This window comes from Thunnus maccoyii, chromosome 24, assembly GCF_910596095.1.
Source record: "Thunnus maccoyii chromosome 24, fThuMac1.1, whole genome shotgun sequence".
Taxonomy (NCBI): domain Eukaryota; kingdom Metazoa; phylum Chordata; class Actinopteri; order Scombriformes; family Scombridae; genus Thunnus; species Thunnus maccoyii.
In genome coordinates, this window is record NC_056556.1 from 8,005,443 (window position 1) to 8,028,828 (window position 23,386).

The 23,386-nt window shown below is 40.9% G+C and overlaps 1 protein-coding gene across 9 annotated transcripts in view; it reads left to right on the forward strand.

Annotated features, from left to right (window-relative positions):
* LOC121892375 (receptor tyrosine-protein kinase erbB-4-like) overlaps positions 1 to 23,386 on the forward strand; it is a 270,376-nt gene that overhangs the window by 153,738 nt on the left and 93,252 nt on the right. For all 9 annotated transcript variants that reach the window (XR_006094399.1, XR_006094401.1, XR_006094400.1 and 6 more), the window contains one exon: positions 1,908 to 2,094. Coding sequence is in view for 6 of the 9 variants with exons in the window: in XM_042405408.1 (XP_042261342.1) it covers positions 1,908 to 2,094 (187 nt within the window). In the remaining 3 variants the exon portion in view is untranslated. The remainder of the gene's footprint in view (positions 1 to 1,907; positions 2,095 to 23,386) is intronic.

Below are 23,386 nucleotides of genomic sequence, written 5' to 3' on the forward strand. Positions count from 1 at the left end.
TTCTGTGTCTGCCAACTGCTGCAAACGATGCCTCTATTGTACAAGTCAGTGCTGAGCCTTGTAAGCAGATCTCGTCCCCCCTTCCCCCACACTTTTTAAATGTAGTGTTCCAATTAGGCTTGTCAGCGGTGTTCGGTAAAATGTGTTAGTGTAGCATTTAACAGCTGTTGTATGTGTGTTTGTGAGTTTTGTGTGTGTATAAGTAAGCTCAGGCTGCTGTTTGAATGACTCAGATGAATATTGCATGGCCACAGAGGCGGAGTGTAGCAACAAGGGAATAAGTTGTGTTTGAGCAGACACACATATGCACACACACACACACACACACACTCAGAGCTAAGTTTGAGTATCTGGTAATAAAGCTGTGTGTGATGATGTGATTGGCTGTCAAACTGATTGACGGGGCTCTAAGCTGAACTGAGGTTTTTTTTCTCCACTTTCTGAAGGACTCATAGCTGTTGATGTGATAACATATAATTGACCATCAAGCCTTAGGTTTCTAGGGTGTTTTTTTTTTCTTAGTTTGCTTAGAGACGACCCTACAGGATGGCGACAAACACGTTTTTGGAGTATAAAAGTATTTGCAATGGCTTCATCCTTCAGCCTGACTTTGCAGTGGAATTAATTTGCCTCATCGAGTGTGTAACACAGAGGTAATCAGCCTAATTTTTTTTTTTTTTTTGGTGACTTTCGAGAAGGTCAATTGATGCACAATGAGGCAGATAGTTGAGGTCTGCTATGCTCTTCAGCAAGGCACTTCACACATCAGAGCTCCCTATTTCTGCATATTACTGTATGTGTGTCTGATTCAGGCATTCAGCCAAGGCCTATCAACCTGAACCAACTCCAAATTATTTTTGCCCTGTAAGTTTTAGGTCTCTTTGGAGTTCAATCACACCTGACTGAGCCTTCAACATTTAGGACATGAACAAAATCGAATACTGCTGTATTCTTTTACAAATACTAACAGCATCAATCAAGTACAATATATAATGTAGTTAGCCAAATTTGAAAATGTTTTTAAAATTTTTTAAAGGGCTCTAGGAATGTCATATTTAGTTGTGTCATGGGTTATCAGGTCTTAAAGACTGAGAGACTCTAATCAGAGGAAAAGTCTAATCAATCTGCAATGGAGCTGACATTTTAATCATTTTGGACTGTATGTCAAAATTTTTCATGTGCTTGACATTTCAAAATGCAAATTACATGCTCCGTGCACAGAAAATGAGCGGAAAGCATTACCACCATATTCCAGCGTATTCAGTGAGGCAGATATGGCCAAAATAGACCCTTTTTTTTGAAAAGCATTGAAATAAAAGACACACCCTGAAGAAGGCGCAAGCCGACATACGTTGGTATGACTCTAGCCCACTGAAATAAAGGCCTTTTATTTTTCAAACCTAACTTGAGTGCCTGGACCTGGATTTTTCCTTTTTGGGGGTTTTTGTGGTCATAATTCTTCTGCTCTCCTTGATTCAAATAGAGGAGTTGGAAGCAACAATTCAGGGGTCAATCCCAACAAGGTTTTTTCCCAATCCTGCACGATTCATTCTGCAAAACCCTTGATTACATATTTTCAACCTTTTCTGAATTCTCCAACCTTTGTGTATCAATATCTGCGCATGGGAGTTGCGGTATTGTTAATGTTTGGGAAAGATCATGGTTATGGTTGATAAAAAGGTGGATGTTAATTGCAAGTATCTGATGGGAGGTGAACTCAGTCTCTTGCATGAAAGTCTCCGCTACATGCCAATCCACCACACCGACCTCCACGCCCTTACTGTCCAGCCTTGCTACATAAAAGATGAACTACTTTCTGCATTGGTGTGGAGCATCATATCCAGCCTCACACTGCACATCAAATATATTAAAATACATTTCCATTACTCCTCTCTTTTTCTACGCAGTCAATCAGAGAGGTGACGGGCTACGTGTTGGTGGCTCTAAACCAGTTCGAGTACCTGCCGCTGGAGAACCTACGGATCATCAGAGGCACCAAACTGTACGAGGGTCGCTACGCCCTGGCCATCTTCCTCAACTACAGGCGGGATGGGTCCTTCGGCCTTAAGCAGCTGGGCTTACGCAACCTCACAGGTGAGCATGATGGCATGAGTGTCGGCATTATTTATGACATGCTGCATAATCAACTCTTGTTCTGACATATTACGTTTTTGTCACTTGTTCTATTGTTTCGCTTCCATACTTATGAGGCAAATGAAGCAAAACATGAGACTAAAAGACTTTTTGATGCATCAAAACACCTCCAATATATATTCTTGTAATTATCATAAATCATTGGAGAAAAATGCAATTTTTAGCAATTTAAACTCCCTCAGTAGATTAATAATGGCATCTTTTTTTGAATTAGGGATACATTTTTCACCACCCTGTAACCATTTCATGCTTGTGTTTGACTTGTTTTCACACCCACATATACAGATTTAATAGGGTCTTTTTAATTAAGTCACAAAATTGGGACTCAACTTTTGAAGCAACGTATCTGCTACCCTGGCAAATTAATCTTCTGTGTTGCTATATAGAAGGATCAAATGTCTGTGAAAAGTCCTATTTTCCTGTTAATTACATTTTTGTTTACACACTCAAAAATAGGCTTCTTTCATGAAGTAAGTTCTTCGAAATGGCTGTGTTATGTTTTATGTAACAGCTGTTCTTCTTTTGTTTCTTATACGCATGAGGGCATATGCTAAAGTGGATTGCATTTGCAAAGGGTAGCTTTTGTCTGCATTAACTTTATCTTCGAATCAGACCTTTGCGTCATGACCTCAGCATCAGTTAATCTTTGCCATTTTGGTTTTACCCAGTGGTGGAATGACCTTCCAACTCCAGTCAGAATAACAGAAGCAAACACTATCCTCTGTTACAGGCTTTAAAATCATCTTTTCAATGATTGCCTGCTCCACCATCTTCCTGCTAAATCATATCTCCTCTGAATGCTCTCTCCAAATATTCTCCAAATAGCCAATTTCCTCATTATCTGTATAAGTCATACATGTAATGCTCACAGAATAAGCTTCAATGGCTGTCAGCCTGCTAAAAGGCTCAGTTTTAGTGACATCCAGCACGGCAAGAGCATTAGCATCGCTGCAGGAGAGAAACACAAGCCTCCTTAGGAGAAGCACCGGCTGAGGGACAACTGTCACATGCAATCTGAGGAGAAGAAGCTCAGTCTGAGGGTCATTCTTTTTCTTTTACACCATTTTTCTTGCTGTATTTGATGCCATACTGTCTACAGGGGCAGAGAAAGATGGTAAACAGAGAAAAGCGGAGACAAAGGCCAGGATTGAAACCCAAGTGTTCCAAGAAATGATGATGTCTAAGGCTGTATGAGAAGGTCAGCACTTGAGAGGATGTTCAGAATGTTTGGACATCTAGTATTGAACATATAAAAACATCTAGTATTGAACATATATAAAGCAAATAAAGAAAAAGACATTGGACTTCGAGGGGAAAAAGAAGATACCGTAGAGAGTGTCCCCTTTATTACACTCTTGTCATGCAATATCCTATCACTTTGCTGATTTGGAAACTTAACAAACTGAAGATGTTTGTTAATGACCTTAAAAGAGAGAATGTGATGCATCTACCAGAGGAGGTTTCTGTCGGAGGCAAATGGAAGCCCATAAATATATTCTAATTAAGAAAACAAAATTTATTATTCCCACATATGTATCTTTTACTGAGTTTTGCTTTAGCTGGTGTAGCGAGCGAAACAGTGCCCCTCTGCTGCGTGCATTACAATGTGTAGTTGATGTCCTCTGCTCTGCCTAGTGGTCAGTGAAATGCATCACTCAAAGGAGACCAGCTTTGCCTGGCTTCCGTTAGGGGAAAAACAGTAAAAGTTTTAGCCAATCAAATTGAGGTCAGGCTTGACCAAGCTCAACAGTGAATGGTCAATTCATCGTTAAAAAACAACAAAAACCAAGGGAGGCCAGGTTGAACATGGCTTCTCACCAATCAAATCACTGTCACTAGTGCTTATGGCCGTGAGAAATTTGCACCCGTTGTTGAACAGCATTTGGAGAGAGAAAATAAATCACACCTTTTGTTGTTTTGTAGTCCACAAAAGTCTTAAATTCTATTGTTCCTGACAAGTGGGATATAAACGTGAATTAGAGGCATTACCACAGTAACGGCACTCATTCATTCTGGTTTGTGAAAGCAACTACGGAGATTTAATCTCCAATATGATCACCATCATATGGCGATATGATTCTATACCAAACTGTCTGGCTTCCTTTGTAATGTTTGCACTGCCACTAGCCTCTACACGGCACTTTTTTGTCATTCCTCTGGTTGGATTGTGGAGTAAATTGGCTGGTTTTCTTGATGGCAGAGAAACAGGAATGGAGCGCTGTTCTTCCAATGGAGTGAAATCTTTCAGAGCATCCCGCCGTGGCCAATGGAAAATTTCATTTCCAACAAGTATGTCCCCTACAGTACAGCCAAAGAACAAACATAAATGCATGCAGAAACTGCCAGTCCTCCTGACAATTTGCTCATACCAAGGTACTGGAAGTAATTTGTTGGAACATGACAATTTAAGAATATAACTGTTAAGGTTTGTTTTATGGAGTGATATTGAAGGGGAGAGTGCCAGACTGTGAGACAAGGAAAGGGTAACAAACTCACCATGGATTGACCATGTGGTATGTGCCCTAAACTGCCAAGCCACCAGGATGTCTCTGCTGCATCTCCCTTTGTTGTATTTTGCCTGAGGCTTCTTCTCTGGCATTGATCTGCCCGCTTTACACTGCTCTCCTGTGGGCATTGCAATTTATCCTGCATCTATCCTGTGAGCTACCACTGCAGGCAATTCTGTGGCAAATGTTTCACAAAAGAACCAAATTAATTTCAGTGTAAACCAGAAGTCAGGTGTCTTACAATCCCGGACCACCCTTTGGACCTTTCGGGAATGGAGCATAAATGTCTATACCTTGAGGAGAAAAAACTGCGTCGAGAAATTCATCCCCAGCTTTTCTGCCAATAACTTTGGCATAGTGTGTTTGTGATTGATGGTGGGAGATCTAACAGTGATCCATATTAAAGTACATGACAGATTTAGTGTAATAAGCAGTGTTTTATGGAGTCTGAACACGGTGATAAAGGACTCCTGAGAGTTTTTAAGGGCATGCTGACAGCCTGAGCTGGGAAAGCAGTAGGACGCCTTCCATTTTGACCACCCCCACAGAGAGAGGGAGGCCAAAGTGAACTCATGTTGTTATTTTCAGTGATTCTTTTTTTTTTTTTCTTTTCTGCCACGGACATCTCATGACTTTCTCTTCTTTCTTGTCATTTCTCTAACTGTACTGATGAATGTTTTTTTTTTCCTGCAAACCAATGACTGCTACTACCTAACAAATAACTTGTACTGAAAGGATCATAAACAAAGAATCTAAGGAATGTCACCCTTACTGGCTGGCTAAAGTGTAGTTGACCCTTTAGTCTAAGAGAAACAGTTTGAGTTTATTCACCTGTACTTCAATGTTTTGTTTCCCCTGAGGTGAAAGGAATGTGTGATTGGTGTGTTTCATAAGCTTCCAGGAATGAGCCAATGATACAGTTAGTGGGCCCGTGTTTATGTGCCATTTTCTGCCTTATAGAATGACCGACAAGTCCAGCAATCTTAAATTTTATGAAAACATCATGTTACTGGAAAAGCACAGTGAAAAATGTAAGTGTGGTATCTTCAAATATCCTTTCAGTGTGCAGGAAGGTATCCCCTGCATTATTTATGTCCGCAATACATAATCTACATCTCAGAATTTCCCTTATTTTCTTGAAACTTTTGGAGAATGTGTTGATCCTCAGAGGCAGAATTTACCTCTAGTTCACCGCTGTGATTCAAGCTTTCCACCGGCCCCCTGCCTGTCTGGCTTGCACTGCACTCCACACATCTCCTGCCTAAGCACATACTCAGGATGGGTGCCTCACATCGCTAGCCTTTCGACCATATCATCTGATCCCACTGCACCCCAACGCTGCAATTAAGCCAGATCCAGCCATGCATATGGATCAGTGCTGTTCCTCCTGATTCCCTCCACTCCTCTGCCTATGACAAAAAAAAAGAATTTTCTCTTTTGAATAAGCTTACAATTAGGCCAGCAGATTATTCTCCCTTCCTAATGATGATAAGAAAGCTAGCACGCACATTTGCTGTAGATACATGTGCGATGAAATGTGCTTATTTGTAATTCATTCTGTCGCCACCACTTCTACCACCACTTCTGCCATATCTAGTGGGGATATATGTGCCTGAGTGAGAATATATTAAGCATTTCTCACTGCACAAAATACATTAAACAACAGCTTCACCACTGCTTTATCCCTCTGTGGACTCAGTACACAGTGGGAGTCGAAAGAAAGAATGGAATTCAATTTGGCTGCGGAGTCAGTATGCATACAGCTGTGCAGTCTTTATAGTAGCAGGGATATATAGTAATCTGTGTTAAAGAAACTCCTCTGATATCGACTTGTTCAGCTTCACCCTGTGATGCTCCTGCAGCTCCTTATAAGCCTGAATAACCTACAACACACAAACACAACACATGCATGGGAAACCACATGAACTGCATTCATACATATAACATGGCTCGCTACACGCTGCGGTGCTAATTACCCCATGCTGCGCAGCAGTGGTGATAATAACCACTATACGACTCTCCGAGCTGATGAGGTGGCATGTGTGAAAGCATTTTCAGATCCAGTCTCCCCACTCGCTCTTTGCTTAACTTTTGCTTTGTTTGTGAGCTTTTTTTCCTCTACCCTTTGAAATTGCCCATTTGGATGGGCGCCAAATGGTTCAGTGTGCCCCAAAGAGACTCTAACTTCTCATCTGGCGGCAGTGCCCCCTGTGCCCGTGTGCAGAAAGCAAAGCACCAGTTCTGCTATGCCCTTCCTTTCTTCTATAACCTCCCTTACTTTTTCACCTGTTTTGATTTCTTAAGTCTCACTGGGACTGTAGTGACACCGCCGCAGTGTCACAACCTGGCAAAAACCCAAACATCGCCTAATTTAAAGCTAATACTGTAATTTACTCCTGCTGTCTCACTAATTGCTGCATTTTTGTGAGTATTTTGAATACATTTAGGCCAAATTACCAACAGAAGTTGCTGCTGAGATGAATTGATTAATAGACTTCATTATAATTAACCCCATGTGCATCTTCATTTCTAGAGCATGACTATCGATTTACAGGTTCCCAAGCACTCTGAGCAGTTTCTCATTTTCATAGTCACTCTGCTCAGCTAAATGAGGAAAACACATGGAGATTTGTTTTCATATTTAAGGATATTTGCAAAGTGATGACTGGAGAAAATCAGATCACATTCATATCTACTACAGTGTCATGGCATATAGTTATTGAAATAGATATAGATACAGTACTGTGGTATTTAGTCATGCCAATTGTCTTAAATAAATGTTTCATTTTATAAGAATCAGAAGAGCAATTTTTTAAAATTTCTTTATATTTTACTGGGAATTAGCCCATTTTTCTTAAATGTCATAAAGGCTGAATTTGATCTATACGCTAAATCCCTTCAGTGAAGGGTACAAAGATCCAGTATTATATCCTCTGCTTATTTGATAAAACGCACACACCTGAAAGAAGAATCCTATAGGACTAATAGCTCACATAAAGACAGATGACTTTTTGTGAATCCCTGCGTTCCTCCATTTTTAACTTCTGCCCCCTAACGTTTACAAATTGGCACTTAGACACTGTGTTTGGCCATATTTATATATACTGTATTTTACTGCCAGGTCTGAAAAGAATTACTGATCCCCACTTGTGAAAAAGTAGTGGAGGGGGGAAAAAGGATCTGTGGTAATTGTGTTTGGAATTTGTATAGAAAAAAATCCACATCCAAGGCCTCTTTACTTAACATAAAGCTTATGGTGTGATCTCCAAAAAGCGGTGTAATTACACAAAGATCAAATAGAGCAAAATCGGCTAACGCTAATACCCGCTCATACTCCGGACTGTTATGAGGGAGAGGGAGAGTAGAGGAATGGGGCCCATTAATAATGAATCCAGTGTCATCATTAAGGCGCCAAATGATTAAAACATATCTCCCAGCTTCAAACGCTGCTTTGCTACCCTAGAAAATGCTGCAGTCGTGGATCTGCAAAGCGAGAGAGCCCTTCAGTCCGCCTGTGAAATAAAGTTTTGCCTTTTTTTTTTTTCTTTCATCTTTACCCCCCATCCTCCCCTACCCCCACCCCTTTTTGGAGTGTTGAAACACCAAAGCACCAGCATTCCCTTTTGAAAACAAAAAACACTCCAGTGTTATGTAATGTAATGCAACCCATAGATTTGTGCAGACGTTTCATGCCAAGCCGGGTTGGGAAGAAACATCTTTGTTGCACATTCCTGAGTCCTCTCAGTTGTGCTGTCACCTGGAGAAAATACAGTCTGGCCAAAAGAACCACATGTTGTTGCTCAGTGTCTCCTCAGAAGAACTGACAAGATAACAGAGCAGAGAACATCAAATTAAAAAAAAATGGAAGATGCTTTGTCTGACTCCATGGTTTATTTCCTCATCTCTCTCCATTTCTTCACACTACTGCACCTAGAAGTCATTGTAATGCCAAGCCCGTTGCTCAGGTTTATCAGTGTTGTGTTGTCAGCACTGTACTGCTGTTGGTACTTTTTGTTCAAATCCTTTGATGAGGAGACCCTTGGGGTTTCGGGTTTGTCTCCATTAGTGGTTGTGGCACGTCTTGAAGGAGGGCAAAATGATTTCTAATGGAATGGTAATAGTCCCCCGGGGCAGTGTGTCAGCCGCCCTGTGCACAACTCTTTGATGTTAGGGTTCACTTCCACTGGCTGACACACTGTGTTATGTAGGTTAGTAACAGCTGACCCTGGCTAACTGAGTTACCTACACACCTGACTGAACCTCTAGTGAGCAAGAAAAGCCCTGACTCCATAATACGGTGTAACATAACAGACGTAAAAACCCCACCTGAAATTCCTCCAACTCCAAACTGTCAATCATTCACTCCTCTGTCAGCTCTTGAAGTGCTAACTTGTCCATTAATGTCATTAGAGACTTGTGGTGGTTTGGTAATCTGCCAGTAATGTCTTAAATAAACCTGAAGCATAAATCAACAGTTCTAATAATGTTTACAATTTACAGTATGATGACATTCCCCTCGGCAGACTTCTGCCAGCTCCAGAGGCTACATAAACAAGCAATAGTTGTTGGATCTTGCATCTTTCTCTCATCCTTTACCCGAAATATAAACTTCTCAAATACATCCCTACATCTTCAAACCCAAATCTGATCTAAAATATGTGAGTGGACAATGTAAACAACCCATGGAGCAACCTATGTAACAAAGGCTACAGAACGCACAGCCATTTGTGGTCATGCAAACATGGTGTATCAAGTTGTATTGTGAGAGGCTCATGTACTGTATACAGCGAATTGTGTAAGCATGTAATGGCACTATTTTGTCTTGAAATATTTGCATATACTTAAATATTTGCTAAGTAAATTAATGCACACAGAATATCATAAATACAGAAGTGAGTGGACCTCAAAATAAAAGCAAACATGCCACAGAAAAACTCTGAAATATTGCAAGTAATTGAAAGAAACAACAGTGTTTTTAAAGCCAAATATTGTCTTGTCAACAGAGGTCCTCGAGCATCGACCCCCCTGTGGCTTTGCTACTTAATTGAGCCATAAACTTCCAGATTCTGTTCAGAGTGAAACTAGTGGGTGATGCTGCTGAATGAGTCAGCATTTCCACGAAACAGCCCTCAGACGTCTCACCTCATCAAACCAAATAACCGTAACTTCATCAAACTTGTTCATTAAAGCGGAGTTCATTTTTTGGGAGATTAGAATTACTAGCAACCAGACTCTTGTTTTTCTGTGCCTCTCTGGCTGCCTTCAGTGCAAGCCCATGTGATTCTGGAGGGGGTCTGAGTTGAAACCAGTGGATGTAAGCACCATTTGGTCTTGAATAGAGCTTGTGTGATCCAGGCCCTAATCAACCAGCCTCTGATGCGTTACAAGACATTACTGGATATTGCTGTTGGTGAATATTTTCACCTCCATTCTCTGCAGTTTCTCTGCAGTTCAAAACCCGTTTGATAACCCCAAGGTTATCTTCAAACTAGAGAGCAGTGTATGAAAGATGACCAAGAAAAGTCCTCCCTTTTTAAACAACAGAATGGGTATTCCCCAAGGTTAGATCCTGGTTCTGCTGCTTTTCAGTCTGTTTATAAATGACCTGCCTAAAAGTTTCACAGAGGCCGACCGCCAGCTTTATGCAGATTATGCAGTAATATATGCACCAGCTAAGTCACCTAGCAAGGCAGCGGAGATCCTAACTGCATACTTGGAGGATGTCTATCAGTGGCTGCAACATAATCATCTTATACTGAATTTGAAAAAAAAAAACATTTATGTGTTTCTGCATTAGAAAACAGGGCTCACTTGAAAATTTTAAAATAAAGATATGTAAGGAAGAAATAGAGAAGGTCAGTGATTTCAAGTTCTTAGCAATAATCTTAGATCCACCACTCAAATTTGATAAACATGTCAAGAAGATTTCAAAAACAGTAAAGACCAACCTTAATTGTTTCAAATTAATCAGGCAGTATATACTCAAGCATCACCATCTACAATCAGACACCTCACAACCTTATACAATCAGGTACTGAAAAATAATGGACAAAAAGTCTGTCTGATGGCATCTCTGTCCTATGTTGAGAAGATACAATCTACTTAACTTTGACAGCTTTACCCATTTTTGTTTCCTCAGATTAGTTTTCAAATGTATCAACAGTCTAACCTGAGAGCCTCTTTCCAGATATCCAGACAGTAACAGAATCACAAGGAGCATGATGAATGGCAACTGTGAAATACCACATCGTAGATCTAAATTTAGACAGTCAGCTTCCTCCACAAAGGGCTGTCAACTCTGGAACACATTACCAACTGAAATCAAATTAATCCCAGATATAAAATCTTTTACAATATAGGGTTAAGTGTACCCATTTAGAGCTAATTGTCCTCTAAATTACTAAGGTTTTTTTCTTTTTTTCCATGTGTATGTGTATTTATTGTACTTCCTTATCTATAGTGTATAAGCGGTTTTATGATAATGAAAGCTGTATATTTAATTACACTGTATATGTAAAGCCCAACCAGGGACAAGAGTTGAAAATTAGGAATCCGCTGTGTATTTTATTGTACTTCCATATCTGTATTGTAGTGTGGTTTTATGATAATGAAAGCTGTATATTTTAATTACACTTTACATGTAAAAGCTCAACTAGAAACGAGACTTGAAAGTTAGCAATAGCTATAAACTCTCTGTGCAGCACATCAAGTTTCATGCTCTGTATTAGAACTATGTTAAATTGCATCGTCCCTATCAAATAAAATTCAAATCAATAAAACTGCAATGTCATCAAGCTAAAAACAAGGCTGCTTTTGGTTGACATTCTGACACTGGAAAGTTTTCATTTGACAGTAATTATATTCAAAGCGCCTGCTTGTTTGTTTCGCCAAGAGGCACATGCTACCCTCTTGACATTGCAACATATTTGTATGCTCTGGGGTCTTGGGTAAAATGAATGGTGTATGCTGTGCACTTTGTTTGTGTGCATTCTCTGCCAGGTGACTGTAACCTGCTTGACTTTGGTGAGTTTTAATGACATTTTTGGGTCCTTTTTTTGTGTTTTTATGAAGTGCTACACCTCGATCCATGCCCCTCTTGAGCTCTGTTGTGTAATTTACACTCCAAACCGCAAATCCATTAATGTTACTGAGTAAGTGTAGCCAATCATTACCACTGATGAATAGGTCTGTCCAATGCATCTGTTGAAGAAGTCACACAAGCCAAAGGTAGAGTCAGGAAAAGGGAGGACTGGCTGGCTCACAGAGCCCCACACTAAATATACTGTAGAACCAGATGGAGGCAATTTACTGGTCATAGTTGATTTGCCGGTGTGTGTGTGTGTGTGTCCATGTCGGTGTGTCCCAAATTACCCAAGTGGTGGGATGAGTGCTGCAGCTCTGTGCCAGAAAATGACAAATTGCCCATTTAGCCCATTCTAAGTGTCAATTTTAATGCAGAGGGTTAGCTCCGATTTCGACACTTCTTAAGCATTTTGCTCCATGAAAATATGTAATGAGCTCGATTTGAAATACAAAATGCATGAGAGTAGCAGCGTGTGTTTGTGTGTATATGCTTTCGCACTGCAGGTGTTCAAGCACACATGTATTAAGGCTCTAAAGGAACCTTTTTTTTTTTGTTTCCTGACTCAAGAGTGGACATTTAATAATAGCCCACATTTCAGGTTATGAGCTAAGCTGCTCAGCAGTTTCAGTGTCTTGATGGCTCCCCCATGGTCCATCCATAGTGCCCTCTAAATTTTAGTTTGATGTTCTTTTGCAATTGGGCAATTGCACCAAAACACTATTTCCAGCACAATAACAGAGTAGGGAGTGGAGTCACTGTCTGGGTAACTCTACTGTAAAACAACCTATCACTGCTGTTGTAGAAAAACAACATGGGACAGCAACCCTGGTGCTGTTTGTACTTTGAGACTGAACCTGGCAATTTATTTGATTAGTGTGTTGCTTGACCTCTGGCTCACTGAGACCTCTTAAAAGCTCAGTATAAAACTTACAAAGCAAAAACACATGACTGCTCTTTTTTGTTAACTTTTTTTTTTGTGGATTTTCTGGCTTTTGTGTTATTTCCTTCTTCAGATTTTAATTGATTTTCAAAGCTGCCCAATTTCTTAACTTAACAAAAGCAGAAATATTAGTGCTTGTGAGCAAAATTTAACAAACTGATTATTGTTGGGTGTTAATAGATTCTCCACTAAACCACCACCACACTCACACATACACACTCACATCACTGTTGATCATTGACGACCAGTGCTGTTTGTTACCTTCATTAGTATTCAGCAGCGCTCTCATCTCTTTAGCTGGCTCTTTTGTTTGCCTGTGCTGATTGGAGGGCCTCTGGTTAATTTAGATGCAGGGAAGCGGTGACAGAAGAGGGCTTATTAGGGCCGTGAGCCCATCCCGCCTTAAGTGCAGAGTCTCCAGTTCCATTTTCATTTGCCTCCATTATTGAATTTGCTGGCTTCTCATTCGCCCTGATTGCATTTTGTGTCACCTCTAAAGATAAAAAAAATAAAAAAAATTGGGCTCTCAGAGGTACTGTGACACTCGGAAGGGGGACTGTATGATAGTAAGGAATTGAGGAAGGCAAAAGTTTACTTCTTTATTCTTTTTTTTAATTTTGAAGTCTTTCTTTTTTATTATGTTTGAGCCAAAATGTCTATGAAAGTTTTCCAATCATGATTGCTGTGTAACCTGCACACCTGTGGGTGTATTTTGGTATAAGGAGAGAGTGAGGAACCTTAACAAAGGAGAAAAGGGGTGTTTATGTCTGTGTGTGTGTGTGTGTGTGTGTGTGTGTGTGTTTATGAGACAGAGAGAGAGCATGACAGATGGGTGGAGCAAGAGTGGGTGGAGGAAAAGAAGGAGAGTGATGGCAGGGATTCATTTAGCATCCATTGAAGCTTTAGAAGTGAAAAAAAAAAAAAAAAAAGTGTCATCTCCGCCTCCACCTTTTAGCTGCCTCCTTCAGCGCCTACACAGCTTCCATAATCTCCTAACGTGAAGCATTTTTCATAAGGATTCATCGCAAAACAATATCATTCGAGACTGCGAAATTTAATCAGGGGCTTTAAAACACAATTATGGTTATCAGGGAGGACACGGCAGCAGCGCCCTGGATCGTGGGAGAGGAGGTGGGAGGGGGAGGAGCAGGGGGAAAGATGGAAGGGGGCCTCCCCCGCACTGTCTGCGCCTTGGCGGTCTTCTCCCATTTGTCACAGAGCACAATATCTCTTTGGCTGGCAGAGCTAATAATGGAGAAGTGGGGAAACGGGACTCTGGAGACCCACCTCCGCCTTTCCGTGAAGATCAGATAAGTTCTCCGCAAGTCAGAGGCCCTGAGCCACTGTGGATTTGCTTGTAAGGATTGTATCATTTATAAAATACAGCGCACCCCTTTGACAGCTTTTTAGGTGTGTGAATAATGCAGCTCTTTATAAAAATGTGCAACTGCAGGAGCAAGATGTTTCCCCTACTGGAGAGAAACGGCACACTACCCAATTTGTACTTTGAAAAGTTCATTTCATTTTGGTCATTCTTACCACCATACCCTTTTGCTGATGCTTTGCTTTTTCGTGCCTCGAGGCAAACTAGTTGCCGTTTTCTGTCTCTATTATCTTGGCGATCTGCAGCCATTTATCTACTAGCGGTTTGTTTGCAGTCTGGAGACTTAACAGTTATTCATGAGATTTGAGAAGTCGTTTTCACTTAAGCAGCTACTTTCTCAACAGCCTGTGTTTTTTTTTTTTCTTTTTTTCCTCTTTAGAGTAAACATGCTTGGAGGCACTGTACAGTGGAGTGCTTCACAATTACACACAGAGGGTTTCCTAAGGGACCGACTGCTTGTTTTCCAGTCAAGTCATGTGTTTACCTCAAATTGTGGGGTTTCTTAATCTAACTGTATATTGGGAGAGAAGAAAAAAGTTTATTTTAATTACGGACAGTTTGATTTTGGTTAGATTTAGCAGGTGCGCACATGAGCCAGACACGGGCATTTACCCAAAACACACACTCAGGCCCTCACACACCTACACACACCCACAACTAGGCACCATCCCATTGATGCATTCACAAACTTCCTTCCCCTTACTCGGAATACCCTGAAACTGCACAAATACTTGTATGTATGTTTGTCTTTTTCAGAAAGTCTCTTTGTTCTCTTTCAGCCGGAGTGCAGTTCATTCAAGACAGTATATCGCAGGCCATAAGATGAAAGAGATTTTTACACTGGCGGGGGGTGGGAGGGGGGGACTGAACACTTAATTGTTCCCCCGGTTCTACTGATCCTGTTGCAGAGTTCTCTTGTTGCCTCACATGTGTGTGTGAAGTTCAAAGTGCTTTGCGAGAAACCTTGAGACAGATGCCGGTTGGCTTAGAACAGGGCAACTTGTGTGGTTTTTGTGTCGGCTTTGTCCCATAAGAATGGTAATATCTAAAGACGGCTGTTCTAAACATATTATTATCTGAGGGAAATTGGAAAAATCCTCCTCAGGACAGCAAAAAGAAGTTGAACACCATCTCTCTTTCTCTCTCCGTGGTTGTCTAACTTCACTTCATTGGCTCTCATGCGCGTCATTATTTTCCAGAGTCGCAGATTTGTTGCGGTTTCAGTTGTGTAATGTTCATCAGTGTTCCCTGAAGAGGTTGCACTCTAAGAAAATGAAGGCAATTTGTTTCATTCCCCAGTTCGGCACCTTCTGTCATGCCAGCTGTCTGTGCTGTGTCACAGGCCACACAGAGCACCAGGAACTGATGCATGTAAATGACTGCAAAGAGCTTACAGTTCTTAGATAACACACACATACACGTACTGTAAATTCTCAAATAAAAGCCACTCTTCAAATAGAGCTTTGGCAATAGCAGTAATTGCTGCAGTACAACTTCGCAGTCGTGCCATATCACCACACAAATGCTCTGAGTTTCCCTTTTGTACAGAAATACTATTTTCGAACAGTAACTCATTCAAATTGGTTGATATTTGCCGTTTTTTTGTGTCTGTGTTCTGCTATTGTCAGTGAAACTCACCACTTCCTGCAGATGTTTCACATTAAAGGCTGAAAGAACTAAAACGTCCTCTACTTATACATAATTACTTATACACTTGTTCCTTTGGTCACTGCAAATCAATACAAATTTGTTCTGAGTGATCACCTTTGTCCTATAATGAAACATTTCTATCCTGGTGGGAGTGGTCTCTTCCAGGATGACAATGCCCCGGTTGACAGGGCACGAGGGGTCACTGAACGGTTTGATGAGTATGAAAATGATGTGAATCATATGCTATGACCTTCACAGTCACCAGATCTCGACCCACTTGAACACCTATGGGAGATGTTCGACTGACGTGTTAGACAGTGCTATCTTCTATCATAAAACAGCGGTGCATCTTACAAAAATATGATAAAATATACTGATTTAACAGGGAAATGAGAGGTAAAGAAATCTAAAACTAGCTTATTCCAAACAAAGCTCAGACTCTCCCTACAGTCGAGGTAAATAAAGGTCAAGGTCACTTGAACTGGTCACTTGGGATTCATGACATGTTTGTATATGTATAAACAACATGAACAAGTATAATCAACAGTTTTTTAATGGCTTTTAATTAATTTCACTATGTTGAATCTTGCTGGAAAGGAGGTGCATTCCACTTCATTTATATTTTTTGGGGGGAAAAATTACAAGGTAGCTACTTCCCTCTGGGCTGTCTGGATTTCTCTCTCAAGAACTGAGTGATTAATTGGCATTTAAGAGGTACTGTAAAGCCTCAGCTTAACTTTTCAGCTCTGCCTACAAATGTGAGGCTTTGTCGACCCGATGCAACCGAGCTCCAAGATGCTTTCTGCTGTTGGACATGCTGTGTTTATCACAGGGATTTTGTGTGTCTTTGTGCAGCAGTTCACATGTTCACATGAGAATTTCCGTGGTGCAACAAGACTGAATGTGCAATATCTTTCCTTTTTTCATGTTTGCACACTCATCTCTGGGATCCCCTGTGCTTATATGTGTATGTATATGTGTGTGTGTGTGTGTTGGTGTGGTTCAAGAAAAAGAGGGCACCCGACTGTGAAGAGAAAGAGTGATCATCCCGATTTCTCCGTTCCCCGTGCTCAGCAAGTCGGCCCATCACCGGAGTGAGAAAGTACATTTCATTCGGGAGGGGATGGGTCGGTCTGCGGGGTGGGTGCGGGGTGGAGGACGACAAGGATGGAAGGATGATCCTAATAAAAAAGAGCAGAGTGGATGGCCCGAATGCACTCAGCTTGAGTTGTGTGATACGTGACACACCCGCCCCCGAGACAAGACAATAACGGCAAACGCATGGACTCATCAGTCGAGGACGGATCACTATTACGGCCTTATTCATCAGCATAATTAGGGAGAGAAAGAGATGTGGGACAAGTGGCTAGCAGCACTGATGAAAGCTCATCAGCAGGCTCCCTATAGAGCTATGGCCACTGATTGGTGCTGGGGCCATCATTGCTTAGAAACTACTTCAAAATAGGGGCTCTTCGCTCTGCTGAACGACAGTAAAATGAACTTAATTGGCTTGCAAAAGCAGCTTGGCACAGGGATCATTTTGACTTCCTTAACTATCTTTACACCTATTTGTCTGTTGTCTGTTTTGAGTGTGTGATGCACAACACAAATAAATAACCCCAAAAATCTTTAACCACATTGTTAACTGTTAATCTTTAACCACTCTTGTTTTGCTCGTGGTCTTAACTTTAAAAAAATCACCCCTGTGAATTTCCCTAGCTTTTGTTTCTTTTTATACATCCCCATAATTATTCAAGGGTCACAGGAATATTGTCTGGGGCACTCTGTACTTCACTATTTGTTGCTTCTCATGATGATCTAGTAATTAAAGCCATGTTGACCCCACTAGATGAGAGTGCAAAAATATGAAAACATAGATGTAAAACGAGGGGTGTGAAAAGGTTACTTCCTTATCCGCTTCCCCAACATTATCAGCTTTCCTCAAGTGTTGAGTCATTAATTTCAGACCAGTGTTTTGCCCTTTGGTCAGTTAATCAACTGAAATAGAAGCCCACAAGCTTGTTTCAGTTATGCAGCTAGCTTGGCTTTACACAAGTTTAAATCAAACAGCTTCCTATCAAACACTTTATTGTCAATAAACTGTTCTTGCACTCACTACAGAAGAGCTGTATTCCTCCTTTTAACCAGTCTCACAATTTAGCAGGTCAAGGTTCAGTCAGATTGAAGCAAATACGTTTTGATTCATTTCTCATTGTGATGAATGGTGAGCGTACCATTCTCGGTCTTAATGCACTTTTTGCCTTGTCTGCTCATTCATTGATATTGAAAAATGGTGTGCATAATTGCATTTTTAAAGCAGTGACCAGCCACTGTCAAATGGTTAAAAGAAAGGGTAATATAGTTATACAGCAGATGACTTTAAAGCTGATTTCCCCATAGTGTTAATACCTGTAGATGTAAATGTGGCGTAGCAGCTTCTTACTTAGCTTCTTCGTTCCAGTTTAGATGAGGCTGAGACGGTAAAATGTGAGTTGCTGTTTGTTGGTGGAGGAAGGTGGAAGCATGCTCTGAGTATATAGGTTTCATTTTGTTAATTTCAGTTCAAGTTATAATAAATCCCCATCTTTTTAGCAGGAACTCCTGCCTTGTTGTTCAATGTCGCTTTTGGGGTTTCACAGTGCCAAATAATATGCATCAACCTTTATATGGGGGTTTGGAACAAGTCTGAGCTTGGCAAGAGATAAAATGCCTCTTCATAGCCTGGGATTGTGGGACTGATAGGATTGGATGAAGGGGAGGAAAGAATTTAAATGCATGTAATGAAAATAGAGTCATTAAATAAAGTCATTCATTCATTCAGTTTTGCATTTTATAGATTTCTCCAAATCATCTTCATCTCATATCCCACTGCACAGCTCCATATCAAATCCGATCACTGATTCAACATGACATTTCAACTTTCACTCGGTGAGATTTTTTTTTTCTCCATCACAGTGATATACTTTATTTCACTGCCAAGAGAGATGTAGCAAAACGCTCCACCAGAAACAGTCTTGAACCAAACATGACCTGAGCATATGGCGGCAGAGCCCTAAGTGGCCATATATACATGCATAAAACGGCAACGCTAGGCGCTATGTCACCTAGCAAAGCACTCAGCAGAACCGACTGCTTTGCTTGAACATACAGACTATCAAAAGGGAAGATGGGCGCTCGTTTCTGTGAACTCAGTCCATTTTAAAGGCTGCAAAATATCAAGCGAAGCAAATGGGAACTAGACACTCTGAGCTACATGATATCAATGGTAACTTTGTAAGCTTGTTAAGCAATGTTCCAAACACGCATGACTTTGTATTTACAATTTAGATAGACAGTGATGAAAGTTTCAGAACAACTTGTAGCTTTTTAATGTAAAATTATGAAGTACATGTATGTGTATTGTGCAACATCATGCAAATCAGTCTTTCTCATAATGGTTTTGCAGTGTACTCGTTAGCAGTACCTACCTTGGATTTCCTGTTGACAAAATTTGAATTAGAGTGTCATCATCTGTTCAGCTACTGTGGCTGTTGTTGCTCATGCCAACTTTCCAGTCTTTTCTCTATTCCCTCTACACAATGGCTGAATCTAAAAGTCCATCCTCTGGACTCTTGGACTGGGCCCACACAAACTTCAGTCATATATGATGTCACGTAACTTAAGTCTGCAAGGGCACTGGGCCACAGAATGTATGATTCAAGATTTCAGATCTCAGTTATCGCCATGGTGTGGCAGCCAGAAAGAATGAATGCCACCCAGCATGTAAATTAAAATACATTTTGGCAACCGTTCACAATAATTAGTAACAAAACAAGCCAAATGTGCTCCACATTTTCACCCTAGTCATGTAACTTCCGGTAATCTTTTGAGGGAAGTCTGAAGAAGTTGGCACTTGAAGCATACTCTCTTGAAGTCCGCATAAAGACTGCATAAGGGCCCTTCTGAACTTCACTGGATGAGTTCACTTGAGGCATCCTTTAGATCTACAATTCTGCAACTGCGGGGGAGTCTAGACATTTGGATTCGGCCATCCACAAACAACAAATTTGGTGAACACATCGTTTCAAAGATCTTTACCAGGAAGGATCGATCAGACACCTTGTTTTTAAAGCACCTGCTACACAAAAAACTTAAATGAACTAATCACTACAACATTTCATCTGCGTTACAGAGTAATACTGGTAAAATTCTGTGTAGTCTATTTATATAAAAGGTTTTACTTTAAATGAAGATTGTCAGAATTGATTTTGTTAGCTTGAGCAATAACCCTTTCGTCTCTATGTTGGTCTCTCCTCATATCTCTGTTCCCTCCTTCTCCTCCTGCCCTCTCTATCTCTCACCCCTCTATCTCCTCCCCCCTTTCCTCCGATGCAGGACAATAGCTTTTATGACTACCTCGTGAATCACACGAGTGTGGAGGGTGAGGGGATGGGGTGGTGCGGGGATGTAGCGGCGGATGGTCGGCTGTAGATCTCCCATCCTGATGGAAAGATCGAAGTGTGGAACGGTGGGGGGGTGGGGTACTAGAGAGGAGCAGGGAGGAGGGGCGGGCGATGGCGCAGGACTGTCGCCCATTAATGAATGACCACCCGATACAGGCTTGTCATCCCGCTGGAAGAGTTAGTGCCCTTGCCTGGATGGACAACAGAGGTGGCAATTTGTCTCTCGGCGAGTACGGGGGGGGATCTGGACACAGGCACTTAAAAGAGCATTTGGGACAGTGTTGGGCGGGTTGAACAGAGAGATGGCTTCCCATAAAATAGCTAAATGGGTTATATCTGTCATATGTCAGAGGTTCCAAATGTGGAAATTACTGCTTCAAAAATGTTATGAAAAATGTTCGTTTTCATATTTTGTCATGAGGATGGAAATGTCTTACATGAGCTACTCATGTATTGTGCAACTTGTGTGCTGATGTCACAGTCAGACCTACAGCTTGACATGTCCATCAAGATCATGGGAAAACCTCAATAAAAGCATAAATGTAAAGTGAGTGTGAAAAACACGAAGCAGGCATTCTGCTAGCTGCAAATATGAAAAAAGGGCCTCTTTCAAACCTTTTGTTGTTTTTCTGCTTGGGTACAAACAAGCTCTCAAGTCTACACATCAGGTTTTTTTAGACTGTGGGTTAGATAAGTAAGTGGTTTCAATGGAGGCATGTCTTTTTAACTGCTCATATGTCCAGTTTATTTTGCATTTTGGTGATTAAGAGAGCTTTTATTTTTCCCTCAAATCAGACCAGTCAATATCCAATTATGTCCATACTGGAGAATTCTGCACTTCTCAGTGAAAAAGATTCAGTGCCAATTCAGGAAGTAATGTGCCTTTTATGTTGCAAAGTGGAAAGTAATGTAGAGTAAGGGTGTGGAGTCCTGGTGGTGGATGCATGTGTACTACATTCAACTTCCATGCAGGAGCCTAGAGTTCAATCGTGTTTCAGGGTGTTGGCCATGCAAAACCAAACTGTAAATCTTCAGTTGCAGCTAGAAAATACAAGAGGCAAGATCTGCTGAGTCTGCGATTTGATATAAAATAAAACATTATTCTGAGACCTCAAGACTTCAGAGTGTTTCCAGAGTATCCGCTAAGACCAACCAAAGACTGACGACAGCCCAGCTGGTGGTTTGTTCATCCAGTCAGGTGTAGGAAGAGTTAATTGTTGAGCAAAGCAGAACACTTATCCATCGTCTGTTGTCCAGCATCTTAAAATTACACCTGGTCTGAGCCTTGGCCAGACCATGGTGGATGAGGTGGTAAACCGTGTGGTCCACATTGACCTTTTTAGTTGTTTTTATTGTGCACAGTATAGGTGACTTAAATTGTGTATATATGTCCAGACAGTTTCTTCGTCTGTTGGAGGATCTCTTGAGGAGTGAAGTCGCACTCTATTGTGTTGATGGGAACAACAAAGCTCTGTATCATGTCAAGGTGACTTGAAGTCATGATTATAATCTGTCGGTGGGTTAAAGGAGATTCACATATGAAGATATCTGTTGATGTCAAAAATCGGTCAAATCCGGGATATCGCTCAGGTAATGAATGGCCGCTTATTTCATGACGATTTTTAAATGGGATCAAAGCACGCTGACAGTGCGGTCCTTATGTTATTTGAATAAAGCACAGCCTGTCCCTTTTTTCACCCACCATCCATGAATGTAAAACATCCCCTGATAAATCGTCCATTGTGACGGGAACATGATTACATGAAGCAGCGGCTGTAGGCCATTCAGCGGGCAGACGGAGCGCCATGTCACCTCTAAGAGGGCTTTGAATAAATGTCCCCGTCTATACCAAGGCCCACTTCCTTAATCAGGGTGTCGGATGGTAATGATTAGCTTCCTGCGTGAGCTTCTCAGCTGCTGAATTGTCCGCATAACTCATACACTGTTAATAATCTGCCTGGGGAGATAATACCCTTCTTTACCTTCAGCTAATCCAGCCTTAATCTGAACCACATTGTTACTTTTTTTTTTTTTTTTTAATAAAATTTCATTGAATATGACAAGTACTTTTGTGGAATCCGGTAGTGCTTCATATTCAAGGAGAAGAGGATGCAAGGTGATTGTATCTAAATCCCTAAACTAGGTTAAATAACACAGTCTGCTGGTGTCCCAGTGAGAAAGACACTGATGGGGATGGTTGTTTCTCTTCTGCCATGGGTCACGGCTTGGTAGGGGAGGATTACTACAGCATCTTTTCATTCTGTGTCCATATCCAAAACCTGGCTTAGTAACAGGCAGAGGGATTAGAATTTATTATCGTACTCCATGCGCAGGCATCTATTAAGGGCACTGGTCCTTGAAAAGAAACATATTTTTGCTATTAAGCAAAAGCTGGATGAGGAGCTCCGCCTTTGTCTTTGGTGCGTCGACTCTTACTTTGATAGAAGGATGCGTAGAGTAGGTCAAGAGAGCTGTGATCTGTTATTTTCTGTGAGTCGGTTTGATGATTTGGGCCTGTTGTGAGCCAAGAGTGAGTCCTTGAAGATAATAGTAGAGCAATAAAAAAATTGAATATGTTTTTTTTTTGTTTTTTTTTTGGAAACTTTACAACCAGAAATCAATGAGATGCAAGATTTAAGTACACCTGAAGTACTCTACCTTTGGCATATTGATTCTGTCAGAAAGAAACTCAACACCAATCTTCATTTACAATATGCTTACTTTATGAACTGTGTCCCTCAATGAAGCTTTGAGGAAAGCTATATATCTGCTCCAGTTTACTATTTCAGTTTTAATTAACACAACAAGTATCTGGTGTCTTCTAGTGACATTCAAACTCATTAACTCTCTCTTACTCCGGAGCTAAATTGAATTATTTACTACTCAATGCATAATTAGGAAATTATACTGGCGTACAGTTTTGAGTTCTTTTCAAAAGCGAGGCTGTTTTGTTTTCATAGTTAAATCCATCTATTTCTTTATTTGTGGAGGACTTCTTTATGAAACATCATTGTCTTGGACATGGCATTGAATTATTGTGTGCATTTGTCAATAGCATTTATCTTCAGGCTCAGATGCACTTCAGGGAACACCGTATGCAGCATGGTACTTCGAGACAAAGGAACGATTGGAGTTAACCTTGAAGTATTGATTTTCTGCCATCATGTACATGTACTATAAATCCATGGGTATGTGCTCATTTTTTTTCACTTTTTCTCTCTCTTT